General features: G+C 34.0%; 1 protein-coding gene across 1 annotated transcript in view; it reads right to left on the bottom strand.

Annotated features, from left to right (window-relative positions):
• The window catches only part of LOC131854394 (sodium-dependent serotonin transporter), a 35,053-nt gene that overhangs the window by 12,035 nt on the left and 1,841 nt on the right, over positions 1–21,177 (bottom strand). The window contains exons 2-4 of the mRNA XM_059205510.1: positions 6,421–6,552; positions 5,341–5,500; positions 3,425–3,559 (exon numbers count right to left, since the gene is read on the bottom strand). Of these exons, the coding sequence (XP_059061493.1) occupies positions 3,425–3,559; positions 5,341–5,500; positions 6,421–6,501 (376 nt within the window). The 5' untranslated portion in view covers positions 6,502–6,552. The remainder of the gene's footprint in view (positions 1–3,424; positions 3,560–5,340; positions 5,501–6,420; positions 6,553–21,177) is intronic.

The following is a 21,177-nucleotide window of genomic DNA, read 5'->3' as shown; positions in this document are numbered from 1 at the left end:
GTTTTACCTAAGCGCCGTTTGACGAAAGTTAGTAATTCGTTTTATGGAAATTGCGTAAGGTTTTACAACAAACTCCCAGAGTCTGTACTCAATTTGCTAGAAAAAAAATTCAAATGTGTTATAAAATATTTTCTTTGAAAAAAAAAGCTTATTATAAAATTGAAGAATTTTTAAAAGATAATAATGTTTTTATTGAAAATATCTAACTTAAAATTCATAGCGCTGACAATGTTATCTGATTGAACATAGATTAAGTGCGAGATTTCTATGTTGATTGTCGCATGCCTAATCCCTGTTGTTAATGAAATATAAGTAAATCAATATTTATTTAAAAGAGCAACAAACAAATTCCTTGCTCATTCTACTTGTGATGAGTCTGCATTCCGAATGAGCGGTAGAATAAAAAAACTTAACTATTCAAAAGTGTTTATATTAAGTTAAAAAAATATTTACAATATAACAACTTATATAAGGAAACTTTAGTTTTAATAATATTCTGAATACTGTATAGCCTTTAAATATGTTGTCTTGATTAGGTCTGCATTTACTTAAAAACAAAGACGAATCAATTAATATTAACCATTTTGGAGCTTAACTTAACATTACATTTATAAACTTAATTCATTCATTTTATCAGCATATGATCGTACAGTTTTTGTATTATAATTTTTTTCCCTACCGTTCACTTCAGTATAAAGATTCAAATCAAATCAAAATATTGTTAACAATAATACAGATTCATTTTTAAATTCAAATTTGGGACCAGCATATGCTATTGAAATTCTTAAAAGCAAATAGTGTAATCAGTGTTCGTAACCCGAACAGACCAGTCTCCACAAACAGCACCCGTTCACGATTATAAACGATTCAATTTCATTTGACAACCTCGGTGGTCTAGCGGTCTAGCACACCGCTTTACGTCCGATGGTCGCGGGTTCGATTCCTCGCACGGCACAAACATTTGTATTCATGAGTATGATTGTTTGTATCGGTCTGGGTATTTTCTATGTGTAATATGTATGTATTTACGAAAAAAAATCTATGTTTTTATATCAGTTATCTAGTGCCCATAACTTGGCTTTAGTGGCGCTGCGTGAATTGTCCTGAGATTATTATTAATCGAGAAGAACTAGTAAGAAACTCAACAGAATTTATTGTTTGCTATAAAAAAAGATGTATTCTATCACCATATAAGGTACATTACCAAACGTTAACAAGAAGAAAAGGGTCATATATGTATGCATTAGCCACACAAATCGCGGGTCACTTCCACCCGCCCCACAAGGAGTGCAGTCAGTCCGTTTCATACATTTTAACAAGTCCCATCCACACTTCAGGGGCGACCATTTGTCTTAACGTTAAAAGCATTGCCTACTGTATATTTATAAAGTCTAATGTATCACATACATATATATGGTTCGTGTACACGGGCCACTTTGATTTTCAAAGTGGACGATCGATGAAACGAGTGTTTGATAGAGGATTTGTCTGCGTTTTATGGTATGGACTTCAAACAGATTTCTTATTAGATCACTAGCTGTCCCGGCGAACGTTGTATTGCTATATAAATTAAAACCGCTGTTAAAAATAGGGGTTGATGGTTGAAGGGTGATAATTTAGGGTTGGTATGGCTTAATGCCATATAATATTTTATTACCCAGATCACTTAGAGGTATGAAAAATAGATAGTAGCCGATTCTCGGACATACTGAATATGCATATAAAATTTCATAAAAATCGGCCAAGCTGTTTCGGAGGAGCATGGTAACAAACATTGTGACACGAGAATTTTATGTATATACTAGCTGTCCCGGCAAACGTTATTTTGCCTTAAAATAAAAAAAAAAAATTGGGATGGACTACCCCTAACATTTAGGGGGATGAAAAAATAGATGTTGGCCGATTCTCAGACCTACTCACAAAATTTCATGAGAATCGGCCGCCGTTTCGGAGGAGTATGGTAACAAACATTGTGATACGAGAATTTTATATATATATATATAATAACTGGCGACCCATCCCGGCTTGACTCGTATGCATTATAAATCTTGAATTTCTTAGCTGGTTTTAAACTATAACACGCATGTATACAACACACCTTTCTCTTGAATGAGTCTGTTTATTGCTGAAATCTGCATTAAAATGTGTTGCGTATTATAAAAGATATAAGTCTCCAGACAGCGGCGGTGACTTTGTTTTATACTATGTAAAGATACTAATAATAATAATAGTAATAATAATACCCCTGGACAAATCACACAACGTCATCTAGTTCTAAAGTAAGCAGAGCTTGTATTATGGATACTATATAACAGATACAAATACTTAGACTTTTTTTTGTAAAGACATACATAATGTACATAGAAAACTCCCAGACCGCTACAAACAATCATACTCTTAACTACAAATGTTTGCACCGTGCGGGGAATCGAACCCGCGACCATCGGAAGCAAATCGGTGTGTCAAACCGCTACACCACAGAGGCCGGCAACTGATGGAAACCACAAATAACGGTGTTTGGGTTTATTTTATAAAACTATCACACTCCTCTTTTTGCGTCGTGGTTATAAAAATTCTTCATCCGGTAAAATATTTCAAGCCACAATGCAATACTGAAGCACGGTAAGTGATTGTCGTCTAATAATCAGAGTAGGTACCCGCTGGGAGGGCTTTCAATCTGTTTTTTCGTCACATCGGGCAACCATTAAACCTTTGTTTGGCATCCGGATCGTCGTCAGGGAAATCTTTCCAATAGAAATACTTCAAACACTTTTTTAGATGTAAATCAAAAAGATTAAAACTGTTTTGAAGTTTTATTGACGCTTTGATATTAAATTCTATCTACGCCACGTTTTTTTATATAGTATAGATGATAAAAGAGCTTGCGGCTCATCTCGTGGTAAGTGATTACCTAAGAATATCCTTCAATTCTTGTCCCTTACGGGTCTAGGTAGCGAACTTTGAAAAAGGGCGAGCACAATAGATTTATACAGGTCGCAGTACCCAGCACCTGGTAATAGCCTAAACCACCAATTAAAAAAAAGTGATTACCGCCCCCCATGAGCACCTACCCCAGGTGAATTGCATTATTGAAACTTGAACTCCTAAATACTGTAGAAGTCATTTTTCTAATGTAGTAGACAGTAGAAAAATTACTTCTATAATATTCTTACGACATCTTGGTTCTTGGCTTCTACATCTAACTTGTTCTTTTTGTACAATTTGTTTGTACAAAAAGAACAAGTTAGATGTAGATGTTTTGTCACTGTTTTAAAGATATCTGAATTTTCCAATAATTTCATTGCGATATCTTAACCTTCACATAGAAATACAGTTTCCATAACACGCTGCTTCGCTGGAATCAATGGGAAATCATGCTAACTGACCTGACTTTATGTTCATGTTTTTAATTAATTAACCTTACCTTTCAGAGCAGGACAAATTCTTTTCCATAGTGTGAGACAGCCGCAGCGATGGTACTGGCCAAGAGCGAGCTCCATGAAGAAGAGTGGTAGGCCACCAAACAGCAGCATCACGCAGTAAGGGATGAGGAATGCACCTGACAACATTACGCTGAATGTATTTTTTTTTACTGATTATATAATGATAGACGACGATTCATATACAATTGAAGAAAGAGAAGAAGTCGCGTGGTTCATCTATCCCAAAAGTCGACAATAAACCGGAAACAGGATATAGAACAAGTCATTACAACTATCAGAAAAAATCTTGACTTGAAAATACATATATACGTATATATATAGCATAGGCCACTGTTGACTGAATCTTATTAATATCATAAACGCGAAAGTTTGTGAGTATGGATAGATGTTTGTTACGCAAAAAATGCTGAACTGATTTTGATAAAACTTTTCAGTAATACAGCGTATACATCAGAATAACACATGGGCAATAAATTACATGCGGGTGAAACGGCGGGCTAATAGTATGTATATATACGAAACAGTGATTTCCTAAGCTTTATAACACAATTTTCTTAACCTTCTTAGAAGTTTTCGACAGTTGGAAATACTTGATGAAATAGGCCTCTAACTCGCGGACTATATACTACTAGACAGTAACACAGCTTATAAATCACAATAACACATAGGTTATAATTTAAAAACATATTAGGTAAATTGGGTGAAATATAATAAGTGGCAGATGAAGTTGCACGAGTCAGCTAGTATAAAATAAATTATATTCGTATTTATGTATTTTACTTTTGTTTTAGATTATACAATTTGTTATTTTAATTTTATTTAGTATCTATCCTTTGACATTTTTTTTTTTTTTTTTGTTTGCACCAATTATTACCCACTCAGTACCACATATCCCACTGTTTTAGGTTGACTGGAAGAGATCTCTTCTAGGGATAAGTCCACCTTTGCTTACATTGTCTTTAAATTATAATATCTTTATATTATCTGTGCAATAAAGAATATTGTAATAAATTGTTAACAATCGTACTGGTCAAGTTATATTATTGTAAATTTCCATTAATATCCATTTAGTAGTTTTTGCGTGACTGAGTTAGAATAGAATAGAAAATCATTTATTCAAATAAACTTAATTTAAGCACTTTTGAATAGTCATAACAATTTGTTTTTTATCTACCACTCGTTCGGAAAGCTGTCTCATCACAAGAAGAACGAGCAAGAAACTTGTGTGTTGCTCTTTTAAATAATCCTTGTAAGTTTACATTTACAAGTCGAAACGTGTGAATACAAACTACCAACAAGCACTAATTTTTTGGGTCAAATATAATCATGCAATAAGATTAAATCAGTCGTAGTGATAAGAGCAGACCAGAAGTTAGAGACATCCATCCATCCACATTCACAAATTTCTACGTTTATATTATTAACTCAGATAAACTACTCAACTCTTTAACCTTTGGGTAGAGGAGAGAGTAGTCTCTCCTCTACCCAAAGATTAAAGATTGCTTACGCGATAAGATCGCCTTTTGTTCCTTATTACTTACTAGCTACCCAACCTGGCTCCGCACGGGTGTACATGTATTATACATACCTTCCTCTTGAATCACTCTATCTATTAAAAATAACCGCTTCAAAATCCGTTGCGTAGTTTTAAAGATTTAAGCATACATAGGGACAGACAGCTTCTTGTGATGAGACAGCTTTCCGAACGAGCGGTAGATTAAAAAAAATGTAATGACTATTCAAAAGTGCTTCAATGTAAGTTTATTTGAATAAATGATTTTCTATTCTATTCTATAGCGACAGCGACTTTATACTATGTTGATGAATATCTGTTTGTTCTTTGTGTTATACTTCTCGTGCAAAGAGTAAATAAATAAAGAAATAACATAGAACTTACCGCCACCATTCTGATAACAGATGTAGGGGAAACGCCAGACGTTGCCGAGGTCGACTGCAAACCCCACCACTGCCAGCAGGAACTCCGCTTTCTTGGCCCATGTCTCACGCTGCCGCTCCGGTGTCAGGGACACCACGACAGATCGTGTTTTTTGGGTTTGCTGTGAATTATCATAATATTTCAGGGGGGGGGGGGGGGACAAATTGTTAGTAATACAAATTCAAAATATCTTTATTCATGTAGATCTATTACAGACTCTCATGATATGCCAAATCTACCGTCAAGTTCGGAATGATTTCGAGATGTGAAGCACTGACAAGAAACTCAGCTCGTATTCTTTTCAAATAACTGTTGTACATGTATACAATAATACAGATTAATTTATATTGGACTGATGATCTTATTGTTAGCAATGTACCATGTCAGGTTGACATCGACGCGGTTCTTTTGGAAACCATCGTGATAAATTCTTAGTGAATTTGTCACGGAGACCTAACCGACCTGACATCATGCTCATCTTATCATCCTCCGCAGGTGCCCCGCTAGCGTAAACCGTTAGTGCAGGCGGGAGCAACATTCCATTATCATCCATAAAAAATCAGGCGGGGGGGAATGTGAACTAATATACCAAAGAGTAGAGTTTTATTTCTCCGGGGAAACGAAAGCTGGAAGTGTGTTTTTTCTTGTTCCCGGAGAAATAACAACTCGGTTTCTTTAAGTCTATGGTGAATCGATTTCTTCTGGCTAAGTGGGCTATATCCTAGATCTCGTCAGTTTTTTTTATACCACTTAGGTGGAAAACAAACATGCAGCCCATCTAACAATAAAATGTTACGGTAGCCTATGGACGCCTGAAACATCAGAGGTGTCAATTGCGCGTTGCCGACCCTTAAGAAACCTTAATATGCTCGTCTTGAAAACCCCATGCTGTAGTCTCTCATTGTGTTTCTTTCCAAATGTAACAATACAAGCGCAAAATCATTCATAATAAACAAACTACAAATTTTATTGATCATCATTACTGTCGCCTGCTTAGAATATAGGCTGCCTATTCTCAACCTAATAAAAAGTAATACTTACAGCTACCGTGCTGTTGGTGGACGGTGGCGGGTCAGGGGGTGCGGAGGGCGCGGGCGGTGTGTCCGGCGGCTCCGGGGGCATCTCTGGTGGTTCGCTCTCGCCGTTCCGCCGCTCCGGCCCCGGGCTCTCCCCCTGCGTAGGAGCATGGTTTCAGTTGCAATTAATTGGCGGTTCGGTAAAGTTCGTTTCTCCTATATCTCATATGTGTCAAGTACACAACGATCTTTAATATATATCTACAAAATTAATAAATTTATCTATTTTGATTGCCCCAGTGCTCTAGCGGTTTATCACACCATTTTACTTGGTCGCAGGTTCGATTTCTCGCACGTTGTAAACATTTGTATTCATGAGTATGATTATTTTTATCAGTCTAGATGTTGTCTAAGTACAATTTATATGTATTTATAAAAAAAACTATGTATAGAAATCAGTTGTCTAGTACCCACAACACAAGTTCTCCTTAGCATGGGACTAGATGACGCTGTGTTAATTGTCCTGATATGTATATATTATTGCATAGATATTTATTTATCACTCATAATCATGAATATTTTGTATCGTACGAGAATCGAATCCGCAACTATCGGGTATTATTACTTGTCTAACAGTTTATCACACAGCTATATAACAAAAATGGCCACAACACGTACATAGCCCAAATACTCTATTTAATAACTCAAAAAGAATCCTTATTTACGAAAGCATAAACATAATATTAATCTTACTTTAATTTGAAATCCCAAAAATTTTAATTCCAAAGCATTTAGTCTACAAAGTAACTCTGTCAAACACCATTTTCTTTGTGGACTAAGAACATGGCCGTTACACTTGTGGTCGCAAACAGGACACAATTTGTCGTGTTGACACAGACGAACAAACAGCCCTCCGCGGCGGACAGATTGCTTTGCAAACAAAAATAATGAAGTGACCCGCGCGCGTGTACGGATCACACTTTGCTGTGACTTGTATAGATTTAAATTGAGACTGCCGAGTTAGTATTGAATGATTGAATCCTGAGGTTTGCTCAGCACGAATCTCTTTCATAAGCCACCAAAATTGAAGGTCTCAATATAATCTATACATTTCAAAGTCAAAACGCGTAATTGAAATGAAGGATGTATGATCTAGAAACCTTTGCCTGTGTATATAGTCTATTGAAAAACAAACTTGAGTAGAAGGATTCGTCTTAGTGTCTAATTCAAAATTGGAACATATGTCATGGCGACATTATTATAGAAAATGATTTATACCAAACAATCAGTGACGAATCAAAAAGTTTTTATTCTAGTGAATTATTGCAAATTTCAATTTGTTTTTTGGGAAAATATTATTCTAGAAGAGAAGGATATATAGAGTGTCTTTTGTTTATTAAAATTGGAACTTTAATATTGAATTTATTCTTGTTCTTAATTTAAAATTGGACCATGTTTTTGGAAAATATAAACTAAAACTTTCTGATACAATGTAGTCATACTAGTATTAACATTACGCATACAGCTATGACGCGCTCGTCATCCTACTGCGGCTGCGCGCCTTGCAATATTGTGCATCTGTGGCGCATTACGTTTGCGCGCGAAAAATGAAAAAGAACAAAAATGGCTTCTTCTTCAGACATGCTAATTGATTGTTGTGCACCTAATTCCTAATTATTTTATAGTATTGTTTAAAAAGTTGCCTAAGTTAATCCTTATTACAATCAGCCAATAAAAATCATGTCAAAATCGGTCTAGAAATTTTAGAAATTAGCCGGAACAAACAGACAGACAGACAGACAGAAAAAATAAAAAAAAAATGTTATTATGGTGTATGTATCGTGTTTATATTCATATGCATGCAGTAAAAAACGATTATTTAAATATTACAAACAGACACTCCAATTATTATTTATATGTATAGATGTCTACAATTTACTTTTATTATAATAAAAAACCTATATACACAACAAACCTGAATCTACTATCCTACCTAACAACATGTATTTATTTCAGTCAATTAATTCCGTTTCTTGCATTTAACGTTTAACTGCTACTAAGTGAGATTAAATAATTAATTGTGTCAGCCGATTAACGACTGCATCGAGAGCTGCTCAGTATTGTCTATGGTTAATGTGTGTGGAGTGACGCTAATGAATATAGACGTATTCACTTAACACAAAATCAGTTGGCCGTATCCGGTCATATATAAGTATTATTCTACTAACTATTACTAGAATATATTATATATATTATAATAAACGCGAAAGTTTGTGAGTACTGATGGATGTTTTGTTACTATTTTACGCAGAAACTTTCAAGAAAATAGCTTATTCTTAAAAGGCCGGCATGTAATCATTTATCGTAAGGTGAGCCTCAAGCTCGTTCGTGTTTGTTACACTTTCACGAAAAATGACTTATCGAATTTTGATGAAACTTTACAGTAATATAGCTAATACATCAGAATAACACATATGTGTAACAACTAGCTCGTGCTAGAATTTAAATATATGGGATTTTCACTTAATGTTAGACATAGACACCTACGTAAATAAACTGGCTTAAAAAAATAAAAGAATTTCAGTTGATTTTCTTGCTTTCAGTTCTTCTCAATTGAATCTATATATTGAACTGGACGGTAGAAAATATATATTCCAAATAATTGACGTTCCTAAACGACTGAAATCAAAATCACATCAGATCAATAATTTAATCATATATATCATTTTAGTCACTTAGAAATGTCAATTTTTTTATAATAATATTTTTTCCCTATTGGAATTTTTTGGTTTAAAGTGCCGTCAAAATCGGTCCAACCATTTCAGAGATTAAATTTTATATATTATGTGGGGGAAAGGGGATTGGTAGTACTGTGCATTGATGATCTCATTGCTAGCAATGTACCATGTCAGGTTGACCTCCACGCGGTTCCCCCTGGAAATCACCGTGATAAATACTTGGTGTGTTACGATGGGCTAACTGACCTGACCTTCTTGCTCATCTTATCGTCCTCCACTGGTGCCCCGCCAGCGTAAACCGTTAGCGCAGGCAGGTGCACCATTCCGTTATCATCCATAAAAAAATATAGATTATATATGGAACTAGCTGTACTTGCCACTTCGTTCGCGTAGAATTTAACAAAAAAAAAATTTGAGAATTTTTCTAAAATGAAAGTAGCCTAAGTTACTCCTTATTACATCAGCTACCTGCCAATAAAAGTCCCGTCAAAATCGGGTCCAGCCATTTCAGAGATTAGCCGGAACAAACTAACAGACAAAAATTGTAAAAAATGTTATTTTGGTGTATGTACCGTATTTATATTCATATGCATGTAGTAAAAAACGGTTATTTCAATATTACAAACAGACACTTCAATTTTATTTATATCTATAGATGTATAGATAACTTTATACAATCTATATTATAAACATAGATAAATATAGATTGGATTCCGTCTAGGTGAACATAGTATCTATAATCTTAGATGAAATCACTTAATAATTTTCTCTGTATAGTGATAACGTAAATAGTAATAAAATGGCCTGCTAACATACATTTTAAATGTCACGATTTTAATGAGCATTTGATTTCACGGAGCGGAAATGGCAAAACAATTCATGCGAGATTTCCGTCCAAAGAAATAAAACATTGGATCCATCCAAACCATATGTTTGGATGGATCCAATGTTTTATTGTATTATTCAGTTGAGTTTAAATTAAAAATTTTCAGACATGCTTGCAGTGACTTCTGCTCTTGCCTCCATTTTTGTTCTATAAAATTGCAAAAACTATATCGATTTAGTATTATCATTCTTACATAGTATAAAACAAAGTCGCTATCGCTGTCTGTCCGTCCATATGTATGCTTAAATCTTTAAAACTGCGCAACGGATTTTGAAGTGGTTTTTTTTAATAGATAGAGTGATTCAAGAGGAAGGTTTATATAAATAATACATGTACACACGTGTGATGCCGGGGTGAGTAGCTAGTTATTAATATGTTATTAAGTTGTTACAACAAAATATAACTGTTGTAACTGCGTAATAATGTTGTTGTAACAAAATAAACCATGTTGTCTGAAAATAAATTATTATTGGAATAAATAATTTGAAAAAAGTTAGTTATATATATAGGTAGATATATGCTTTATCTATCTAATATTTATATCTACTATTAATAAATTACAAATATGCTATATATTTTACACATGAGATACAAAAACATAAATTTTACAACTAGAAATTTAAACCCACAAAGTGGTCGTCTGGGTATGAACTCACGACCTTTACGATCTAAGTCGGGGTAGTAAAGAACAAAACCGCGAAGCACTCAACCTCAAAGTAATTCTAATATTTTTTTCCATTCTGTTTCACGAGTCTTCTAGAGAGCCCAGATGGCTACAGTAAAGAGGTAGTCAATATAAATTAATTTAATTGTAAAATAAAAACCAACAGTAAACAGAGGTGTGAACTGAAAATTTTTAGTCATAAATTCTCTAAGAAAACTGATCGTTGGTCTAGCGGTTTATAACACCGCTTCACTTTCGATGGTCGCTGGTTCGATTCCTCGCACGGCACAAACATTTGTATTCATGCCTATAGTTGTTTAAATATTTTTAGGGGTGTATTCTATGTATGTTATGTATGCACTTACAAAAAAAAATATTTCTATGTATTTACATCAGTTTTCTAATACCTATAACACAAGCTCTGCTTAGCTTGAGACTAGATGAGGCTGTGTGAATTGTTGTGTGAAAAAAAAGGAACATAAAAACATTGTCACTGATGGTAAAAAGGATACCCACACATATAACTTTATATAAAGACTTTATATTATTACATAGTATAAAATAAAGTCGCTGTTACTGTCTGTCCGTTCCTATGTGTGCTTAAAATTTTAAAACTAAGCAACGGATTTTGAAGTTGTTTTTATAAATAGATAGAGTGATTCAAGAGGAAGGTTTATATTTATCATATACACGCGTGCGAAGCCAGGGTGAGTAGCTAGTTAATATTATAACTGCGAAAGTTTGTGAGTATGTATAGACGTTTCACGTTACATGTTTCTTTCACGTTTATTATGTACATCAGAATAACACACGCTATAAAATTCACGCGGGTAATATCACGAGCACAGCTAGTTAATAATTTGTATCCCTTTCGATCTGAATAGAGAAATTCACAGAGATTAAGGAAAGAAAAGCACAATTCTGTTTTATTGAAATAGATGTGCTTACTCGTAACGAAGTTAAGGGCTGTCGAAAGAGCAAACGCTAGGGTTCAGTTAGCTTTTGTGTTCCGTTTATAGGGCATTCAAATGTTATTGTCAATAAAACTGGCGATATCCAACGTTGTTTATACCATTTAAAAGTTAAATGGAATATAAATTAGAGTTCTTACATGTATCTACTTACATTGTCTTAACAGCCTGAAATGAATCATGGCCTCGTTGCTCTAGCGATTTGGCATTACGGTTTACTTCCATAGTCCTGGATCAGATTCCTCACACGATACAAACTTTTGTATTCAATATGATTGTTTGCACTACTCTGAGTGTTTTCTATGTATGTTATGTATTTATTTAGAAAAAAAATGTATGTATGTATTTATATCAGTTGTTCAATACCGATAACATAAGCTCTGCTTAGCTTGGAACCAGATGACGCTATGTAAATTTTCTAGAGTTATTTTTAACAAAATCAGGAGAATTCACACAGTACCTATGTATATTATGTTATGTTACTACCATTTGTGCCTTCGGTTTCACCCGCGTTTAATTTCAATATAAAATATAGCCTATGTGTTATTCTGATGCATATGATATATTACTGTAAAGTTTTATCAAAATCCATTGAGTAGTTTTTGCGTGAAAGAGTAACAAAAATCCATACATACAAACTTTCACTTTACAATATTTCTAAGATTATGATATATTTACAAAAAAAAATTGTAATGTATTTTATTTATATCAGTTGTCTAGTATACATTACACAAATTACTTAGCTAAGGACTGGATGGCGCTGGGTAAATTGTCCAAGGTACACAGCGCAATCTAGTCTCAAACTAAGCAGAGCTTGTTCTACTGAGTTTACATGTTTTACAAATATAACAATATATAAGTAAATTTATTTAAAAAAGCAACACGCATTTTTTTCTATTACTCTGTCATTCTTCTTATAACTAATGAGTGGTAGAATAAAAAAACTAGAACTATTCAAAAGTGTTTTTATTCAGTTTATTTGAATGGAGATTATTTCTATTCCTATTTTATATAATTTATATATATACATTATTATAGAAAGCTGGCAGGTTTGAAAGAAAAATACAACAAAAAAAATGGATTGACTTAAAGGTTGACAATTAATTCATAAACTCGAATCAACTTTATTAAACTTACTTATACAAATATAAAAATGACTTAATTAATTAATTTTATTCTTCTTTTATTTGAGTACTGTACGGATGTCTTCTTTTTGCTTTTAACCCAATTATCCACCAGTTTGCATATATTAAACTATATAGGTGTTTAGAGTTATATTTTTGAAGCCCTACTTTGTACTTCTCTATTTATATATTTCTCTATATAGATATATTTCTTTTATAATTTAAAAATTATGGTATTTATGTCTTATTTACACAAAACTCCTTAAACTTCTAGAATAAGACGTCTCCACCACTCTTTTCCCTTATTGCGGTGCTGTTCATGTATATAATTCTTCTATTTCACTTACTCGAAAATGCACTTAAAGCTTAAGAATATAAAGATGTATTTTGTTTACTTATTTTTGAACTTACACATTTAGTACACATTCTCAATAAAAAAAATTATGAAGGTTTTGGGCTATTGTCAGGTGATACCTGAAGCACTGCGATCTGCATAGATCTATTGTGCTCGCACTTTTTCAAAGTTCGCTACCTAACTACTCGTCAGGGACAAGAGTTGAAGGATATTCTTAGGAGCGATGGTTTTTATCACCTCAGGATAGAGTGTATATTTTTCTAACCAGATATTTCGTATATGGATGATTGGGCTACAACCACATAATGTAATATAATGCATACATAATATACATAGAGAACACTCAGACCAATATAAACACTATGGGTGTTACGTTACTTATGTTTACAGATATTTGCAAATTGGAATTTGAATCAAGGAATCGAACCCGCGACCATCAGAAGTAAAGCGGTGTGCCAAACCGCTTTACTTCTGATTGTCTAAGCACAGAAGACGTCATATTTTTTTTATACTACTTCGTTGCCAAAGCATACGGCCCATCTGATGGTAAATGGTTACCGTATCCCATGAACGCCTGAAACACTAGGGGTATCACTTGCGCGTTGCCGATTCTTAAGAAATATACCCTTCTTGAAAAACCCCATGCTGCAGTCTCGTGAGAAAACCTCGGCAGGTAGTTCATTCCACAATCTAAGTATATTATATACTAGCTGTACATGCGACTTCGTCCGCGTGGAATTTTATTTTATTTTACTAAAATAAAGGAAGCCTAATTTACTCCTTATTACATCAGCTACCTGCCAAAAATGTCCCGTCAAAGTCGGTCCAGCCATTTTAGAGATTAGCCGGAACAAACACACAGCCAGACAAAAATTGTAAAAAATGTTATTTTGGTGTATTTAGCGTGTTTACATTCATATATTCAATATTGCAAATAGACACTCCAATTTTATTTATATTCTATACATATAAATAAAATTGGAGTGTCTATTGTGTATAGATGTGTTTAAAATACCATAGATTACTCGATGGCTCAAATTATTGAGCACAACTTAAGTTAAATATTATATATGTATTTGTTTAAAGTTTGAAATCTGTTTAGGTAATAGCACACTACTAATTTCAAAACTTGCCAGCGGCAAAAACTTGCCGTGATTCGACACTTGTTGCTAAAGAATTCAGCGGGTAATGGGTTTCATTCCGGATCAATATTTTAATTGCTCATTCTCTACCGCAGTTCCGTATTAGCTGTTAAATTTTCATTGTAATCGTTATAAATTTTCATTGTAATCGTTATTTCATTGTAATCGTTATTTCATTGTAATTGTACACGTTTATCTATACTAATATTATAAAGCTGAAGAGTTTGTTTGTTTGTATGAACGCACTAATCATAGGAACTACTGGTTCGAATTGAAAAATTACATACATTTTTGTGTTGGATAGTCCATTTGTCAAGAAAGGCTTTAAGGTAAGTAGCATTACGCTACGACCAATAGGAGCGGAGCTGTAATGAAAAATATTGCAAATGGTGAGGAAATGAAACGCAGACGAAGTTGCGCGGGTCTGCTAGTCAATACATAGTATAAAATAAAGTCGCTGTCGCTGCCTGTCCCTATGTGTGCTTAAATCTTTAAAACTATGCAACGGATTTTGAAGCGGATTTTTTAATAGATAGAGTGATTTTAGAGGAAGTTTTATATATATATATATATAATACATGTACGTATTATATATATAAAACTTAAAAAAAAACCGCTTCAAAATCTGTTGGGTAGTTTTAAAGATGAACCAGTGTGAAGTCGGGGCGAGTAGCCAGTATGTTATAAAAATTTAACTGCTGAGTCTGTACATGGAAGTTATATGAAAGAACTATTATTAGAAATGTAAATAGTCTTTATTCAAGGTACCATGTCAGTTTGACCTCCACGCGGTTCCCCTTGGAAACTATTCTGATGAATTTGCCACAATGGGCTAACTGACCAGACCTCATGCTCATCCTATCATCCTCCACTGGTGCCCCGCCAGCGTAAACGGTTAGCGCCACGCCGGCGGGTACCGTACCATTATCATCCAGTAAAAAACTATTAATAAACCGACTATAACGTTATATGAATACGACAATTAATTAATGTAATATAATTTACGTATATTGGTACATGTCATAAACGGTTACCGACTTAGTGACACGAAACCTATCTTTATACTAGTTTCTACAAATGTAACAACAATAAATAGAATATTGGTGCTGAATAACTCATAAATCATCTATACAACGTAATCTTTTATGTGATTAATGAATTAATAAACAAAATTATAGGTCGCTTATTAAAAAAATTACAACAATTATTGATTGGTTATGTTTGGTTTGGTTTGGTTTATATCACGTTTGCTTTCGAGGTGTGGTGTTGGCGCAAAATGTTAGGAATATCATGGACGGAGCGCCGTACTAATGCATCTGTTTTGGAACAACTGGGTATCAGAACCCGTCTGTCTACTGTGTGCTTCCAGCGTCTGCTAACTTTTTTCGGCCACGTGGCCCGCCGAAAACCAGATAATTTGGAAAAAAATATAATGTTAGGCCATGTGGACGGTAGAAGGGGCAGAGGCAGGGCACCTGCACGTTCGACTGATCCTGTACGAGAAGCAGTCAAACAAAATATACAGTCGGCGGTCCATTTAGCATAAGATAGAAATGCCTGGAGAGTATTGGTTACGACCCACAGTCTTGAGGAACCGACAAAGAAGAAGATATCACGTTTGAACGCGCTAATCTCAGTAACTACTGGTTCGAATAGAAAAATATTTCTGTGTTCGATAGTCCATTTGTCGAGGAAGGCTTTAAGCTATATAACATTACGCTACGACCAATAGGAGCGGAGCTGCAATGAAAAATATTTTAAAAAGTGGGGAAATGAAATGCAGACGAAGTTGCGCGTGTCAGCTTGTACAGTTTAATTTTGATAATAAATATTATCTTAAATAGATGTAACAAGTTTTTTACATAGAGTGACAACCCTGAATCTGCATGGAGTGGCATCCCTGTCATGTTGCCTCGTCAATACCTTTTGGTACCACACCACAGTCAGCGTTCCGTGTTCAGTCAGCTTCTAAGAAAGTTGCCGAACACCTGACCTCATCGCCCAGGGGGGCACCTCACCAAAGGATTTCAGATTTGCTTCATACATAGTGGAAATTGATTAATCCATCGTGAGATTAAGTGCGTAGCGGTTTCTATGTTGATTGTCGCATGCCTAATTGTTGTTAATTAAATATAATTAAATCAATATTTATTTAAAAGAGCAACACACAAGTTTCTTGCTTATTATTCTTGTGATGAATCTGCATTCCGAATAAGCAGTAGAATCAAAAGACTTGACTATTCAAAAGTGCTTATATTAAGTTTATGTGAATAAAGATATTTTCTATTTCTATTTCTGGAAGTATCACATAGTCTTAATTAATTATAAGAATATTTAATGTAATAATTTTATATTATAATGAAATATATAGTTATAAATTGCATTGTTTTTGCAACCTCTGGCTTGGCTCGTAATTAGTGCAGATTTCAAAAAACGCTCGAAGTTTATGTATTGCGCCAGTAATTATAATAACGCGAGGCATGGGACACAAGGCACAAGGTTGTCGTAGGCTAAGGTCGTAGGTATGCACGGTGCATACCTCCACAGATTACTCGCTTCAAGGAAACTACTAGAATATTTACTGGCTTATATTACTTTGTATAAACAGATGATTTGGAGGTTAGAATTTGTTAGACGTAACGTTTTCCTTTTGACCAGGTAAATTATTCGTATTTTATAGGTCTTATAGTATGGATTAATTTTTTGAAAGCGTTTTCTGATGGCTGGCTCATCCGCCATACTCGTGAACGAGTGCTGCTTGTAGGGACTGCAGGTCTGCTCTTATAACTACGACTGATTTAATCTTATTGTATATATACATTTGTATCTGACCCCTAATGCTACGTTTACATTCAGCCGCTTCCCCTGCCACTCGCGATGCCGGAAATATTGCCGGGCGACAACTGAGCGAGAGGGCTGAATGTAAAAACACGCTGCTACTCGCGCTGCCAGTCCTTTGACTCATGCACGAAAAACCGACAAATTTAAGAAACACCCAGACTAATACAAACATCGTATTCATGAATACAAATGTTTGTACCGTGCAAAGAATTGAACCCGCAACCATCTAAAGTACGGTGCGCTAAACCACTAGACCACCGAGACTGTATGTTATGTATTAGTTTTATTTTAAAGAGCTTTTGTTTCGGTGTATCAGCTCTTCTAATTTGGTACTATAAATTAACACTTAATTTTATGGCAAATAAAGGTATTTGCCATAAAATTATTCGTGTTAAGACCCGGTTAATAATTATATGCGTCTCTATACAACGAGAGGAATTAATAGGTGTCAATGATTTTCCATTCCAAGATAATGCTGTAATAAATATTAAGACTCAATATCATTGGTATTTAATAAGGACATTTGTATCGGCTTTTGATGTAACTATAAGTACTTGTGTCCCGAAAATAATTGTGATTGTTGTCACCGTGCCGCAATTCCTTCGATTGCGTCCTATCGGAGCCGGACCGAGCCGAAGGTCCCGAATGCATGACCCGTGACGAAGGATTGTATCTACATACCGGAAAACTGTTTGTGTTTTGCTAAGGACAATATAGGTATCTGTTTTTAAGTGATGATAAGGAAATGGTGCACGCGCCTACGCTAACAGTATTTGCTGGTAACAGTGGTGGATGGTAAGATGATGAAGTCAAATCAGTTAGTCATCATGATCATTCCCTTGCCTTTATCCCATCATTTGTGGTCGGCGTAGTATGTCTTTCTCTTCCACTGATCTCTATCGGCTGTCATATCTGAGCATACTCTCCTTTTATTCATATCATCTTTCATACAAACCATCCATCTTTTTTTTAGGGCGTCCTCTCCCTTTCCATCCAGACATCACCAGAAATCAGAATCGTAATGAATTATCAAGTATAATTTCGAAGCTAGACCGCGTAGAATTTGATCTTATAATTGTTAGTAATTTAGCATTGTTACCGCACACGGCGTTACTTACGTTACGGTATTAATAGAATAGAATAGATAATCATTTATTCAAATAAACTTACATTGAAGCACTTTTGAATAGTCATCACATTTTTTTTAATCTACCGCTCAAACGGAAAGCTGTCTCATCACAGAAATTACAGACTAAGAGGCATGACGTCATAGTTATGTAACAGTCAGATAGCCAGGTAGACTGTAATATTAGTATGGTTGAATTAATCTGCTATTATCTAAATATATATAACTCAAAGGTGACTGACATAGTCATCTATCAACGCACAGCCCAAACCACTGGACGGATCGGGCTGAAATTTGGCATGCAGGTAGATGTTATGACGTAGGCATCCGCTAAGAAAGGATTTTGATTAATTCTACCCCTCAGGGGATAAAATAGGGGATGAAAGTTTGTATGCTAGTAGGGTCAGCTAGTAATATATATAATACAAAATATTATTTATTATAATAAATAATATTTCGCTTATTTGTGGTTTCCATCAGTTTCAATACTATTGATGAATGGAAACTCAATTATTTTGGTATTATAATAGGAAATACCGGAGCCACTTGGAGTGAATGTCAAGTAGGACCAACTTAGATAAGTTGCCCTTCGTCCCAATAACAACTTACTGTCTAACCTCCAAACTATTTAAGTTAAAACTTCAAACCTGAAGCCTGATGAGAGCAACTTGGTTGGGGAACCGTACCGTATTGTAGCAGTTAGATGTGAACGAAACCGCGTGTATAGCTAGTATTCTGGTATTGAAAGATGTTTTTTTTTAATTATGAATATAGTAGAGTTATTCGATAGTTCTTCTCGATAGCAAATCACGTTGACTACCAATTATGAAAGATATAAAAAGGAAAGGAAAGAAAGTATATTAAAAATACATCTCATTTCAAAGCTAAATTACGGGTTCATTTTCTACGCAATGTGCAATCATAATTAAATTTCTGATTCTCCTTGTCTATCTCTTTCTTTTCCGCTCTATTTACTTATCTTCTGTCTCATACATGGGTAATTTTCCTGTATCTAAATATGTAATCCAAGTATGTATATGTATATTATATTTATTTATGTGTCGTATGTAAGCATGTATGTCTAATAATATGTATTATTGTAAAGTTACTACGTAAGTGTTTGTAAACCATAATGCACCGCTTACTAACTTCTCAGTTTGCCTTATGGGTGACTGGTAGAGAACACCGTTAGGTGTTAAGTTCGCCATATGTACATTTATACATTGTATTTGTGCCTTCAAGTTTAAATAAATAAATAAATTTTAGAAGAAAGTTATTTATTTTACTTACAGGGACTTAATTATTATTCGTTATAAAAGGAAAATCATATACCTATTGTTAATAACTCTTTAGTTTATATAAAGAAAATATAAATTTGAAAATTGTGTATTCCTTGTCATCGTTAGAACAATAGAAAATAAGGACTGTAAATTTAGACTTCATCGTGAAATATATAATTGTGATATAATATTTTACTTTCCTCTTTTATTGATGCCCTATCTACCGAACCTAATTATAATTCAATATCTATTATTATATATATATTGGGTTTGCTGTACTGCCCAATACCTATATCAAAATATTTAAAACTTTAAATTTATCACAATACAAAAGTATAATGTTTTCGAATAATTCTAAAGAGTTCCGCAACACTAAACATTTGAAATATTGAAGAAACTTTCAATTCAATCTGTTAAGTTGCGAATTTAACGGTTGTTTTTATATACAACTTACAATGTAACATTATTTTATCTGCGTGCAAGTTAAATAATATACTTTTGTTGTAAAACTCAATTGATCATCAATGATTCTTATATCTTTTGACGGCCTCGGTGGTCTAGCGGTTTAGCACACCGTCTTACGTCCGATGGTCACGGGTTCGATTACTCGCACGGCACGAACATTTGCATTCATCAGTATGATTATTTGTAACGGTCTGAGTGTTTTCTATATATGTTTTTAGGAAAAAAAATCTATGTATTTGTACCAGTTATCCAGTACCCTTAAGCGTTAGATAGCTTAACTTGGGACTAGATGGCGCTGTGGGAATTGTCTTGAAATTTAATAATCTCTAACCGATACACCAACTTAAAACCTTTTTTAATCAATACTTTATTATAATAAGGTTTAAAAAGGTTTTAAGTTGGTGTATCGATGTATACATATGAATTCCTGATGAGAATATTTCCTAGTTACATACATTTTAATATGTGATCTTTCAGTATTCAGGTTTTAGTTTATAAACTCACTTTAATAGTTCAGTTTTATCAATCCAGTTTAGTTGTTCTCATACTGATTTTTATACCGGATAAAGTCTTTTTGTTGTTGTAGAAAATAATATTATCTTCAATTAATGCTTCTAAAATAAGCATTTAGCTTACCTTAGAAGTATACATTATTAATATTTTTATATTTCTTTCTTATTAGATTTTCTTATCTCTTTTTTACGTATGTAATGTATGTTTATTTGATATAATAATTTATCAGCGGCTGTCTGCGTCATCATTTTTGTGTTCTGATATGTGATGTAATGAATATTATTCTATTCTTTTTTTGAACTGAATATTCGATAGAATAAAGTCTGTCTACCCACCTGCAAGTACAATAGTGAGCATATCTATTTCATATCAGCTCGTAACCATTTAATGAAGATGCGTAAATAAATCTTAAATAAAGGATTGAGCATAAAAACTTGTCGCTCCCCTCGGATAAATACAAAATACGATATGCCGCCCAAGCTAACGCTTTCTAAATACTTGGCATATTCGCTTTGTTTTCGTTCGCTCGGGATTCACTTTGAAATTATTTGGGTACCTACGTTCTCATACTGCTTATAAAAACACCAGCTAGTTGTTTACAAATATTTGTTATAAGGATAATTTTGAAACATATGAATGTAATAGAGTTTTTTGATAGTTATTCTCATTAGCAGCTT

The sequence above is a fragment of the Achroia grisella genome, unplaced genomic scaffold (assembly GCF_030625045.1).
Source record: "Achroia grisella isolate CSIRO2021 unplaced genomic scaffold, CSIRO_AGI_Agris_v1 utg980, whole genome shotgun sequence".
In the NCBI taxonomy this organism is placed as follows: domain Eukaryota; kingdom Metazoa; phylum Arthropoda; class Insecta; order Lepidoptera; family Pyralidae; genus Achroia; species Achroia grisella.
The sequence above is the reverse complement of the archived record's forward strand: the minus strand, read 5'-3'. Positions and strand labels throughout refer to the sequence as shown.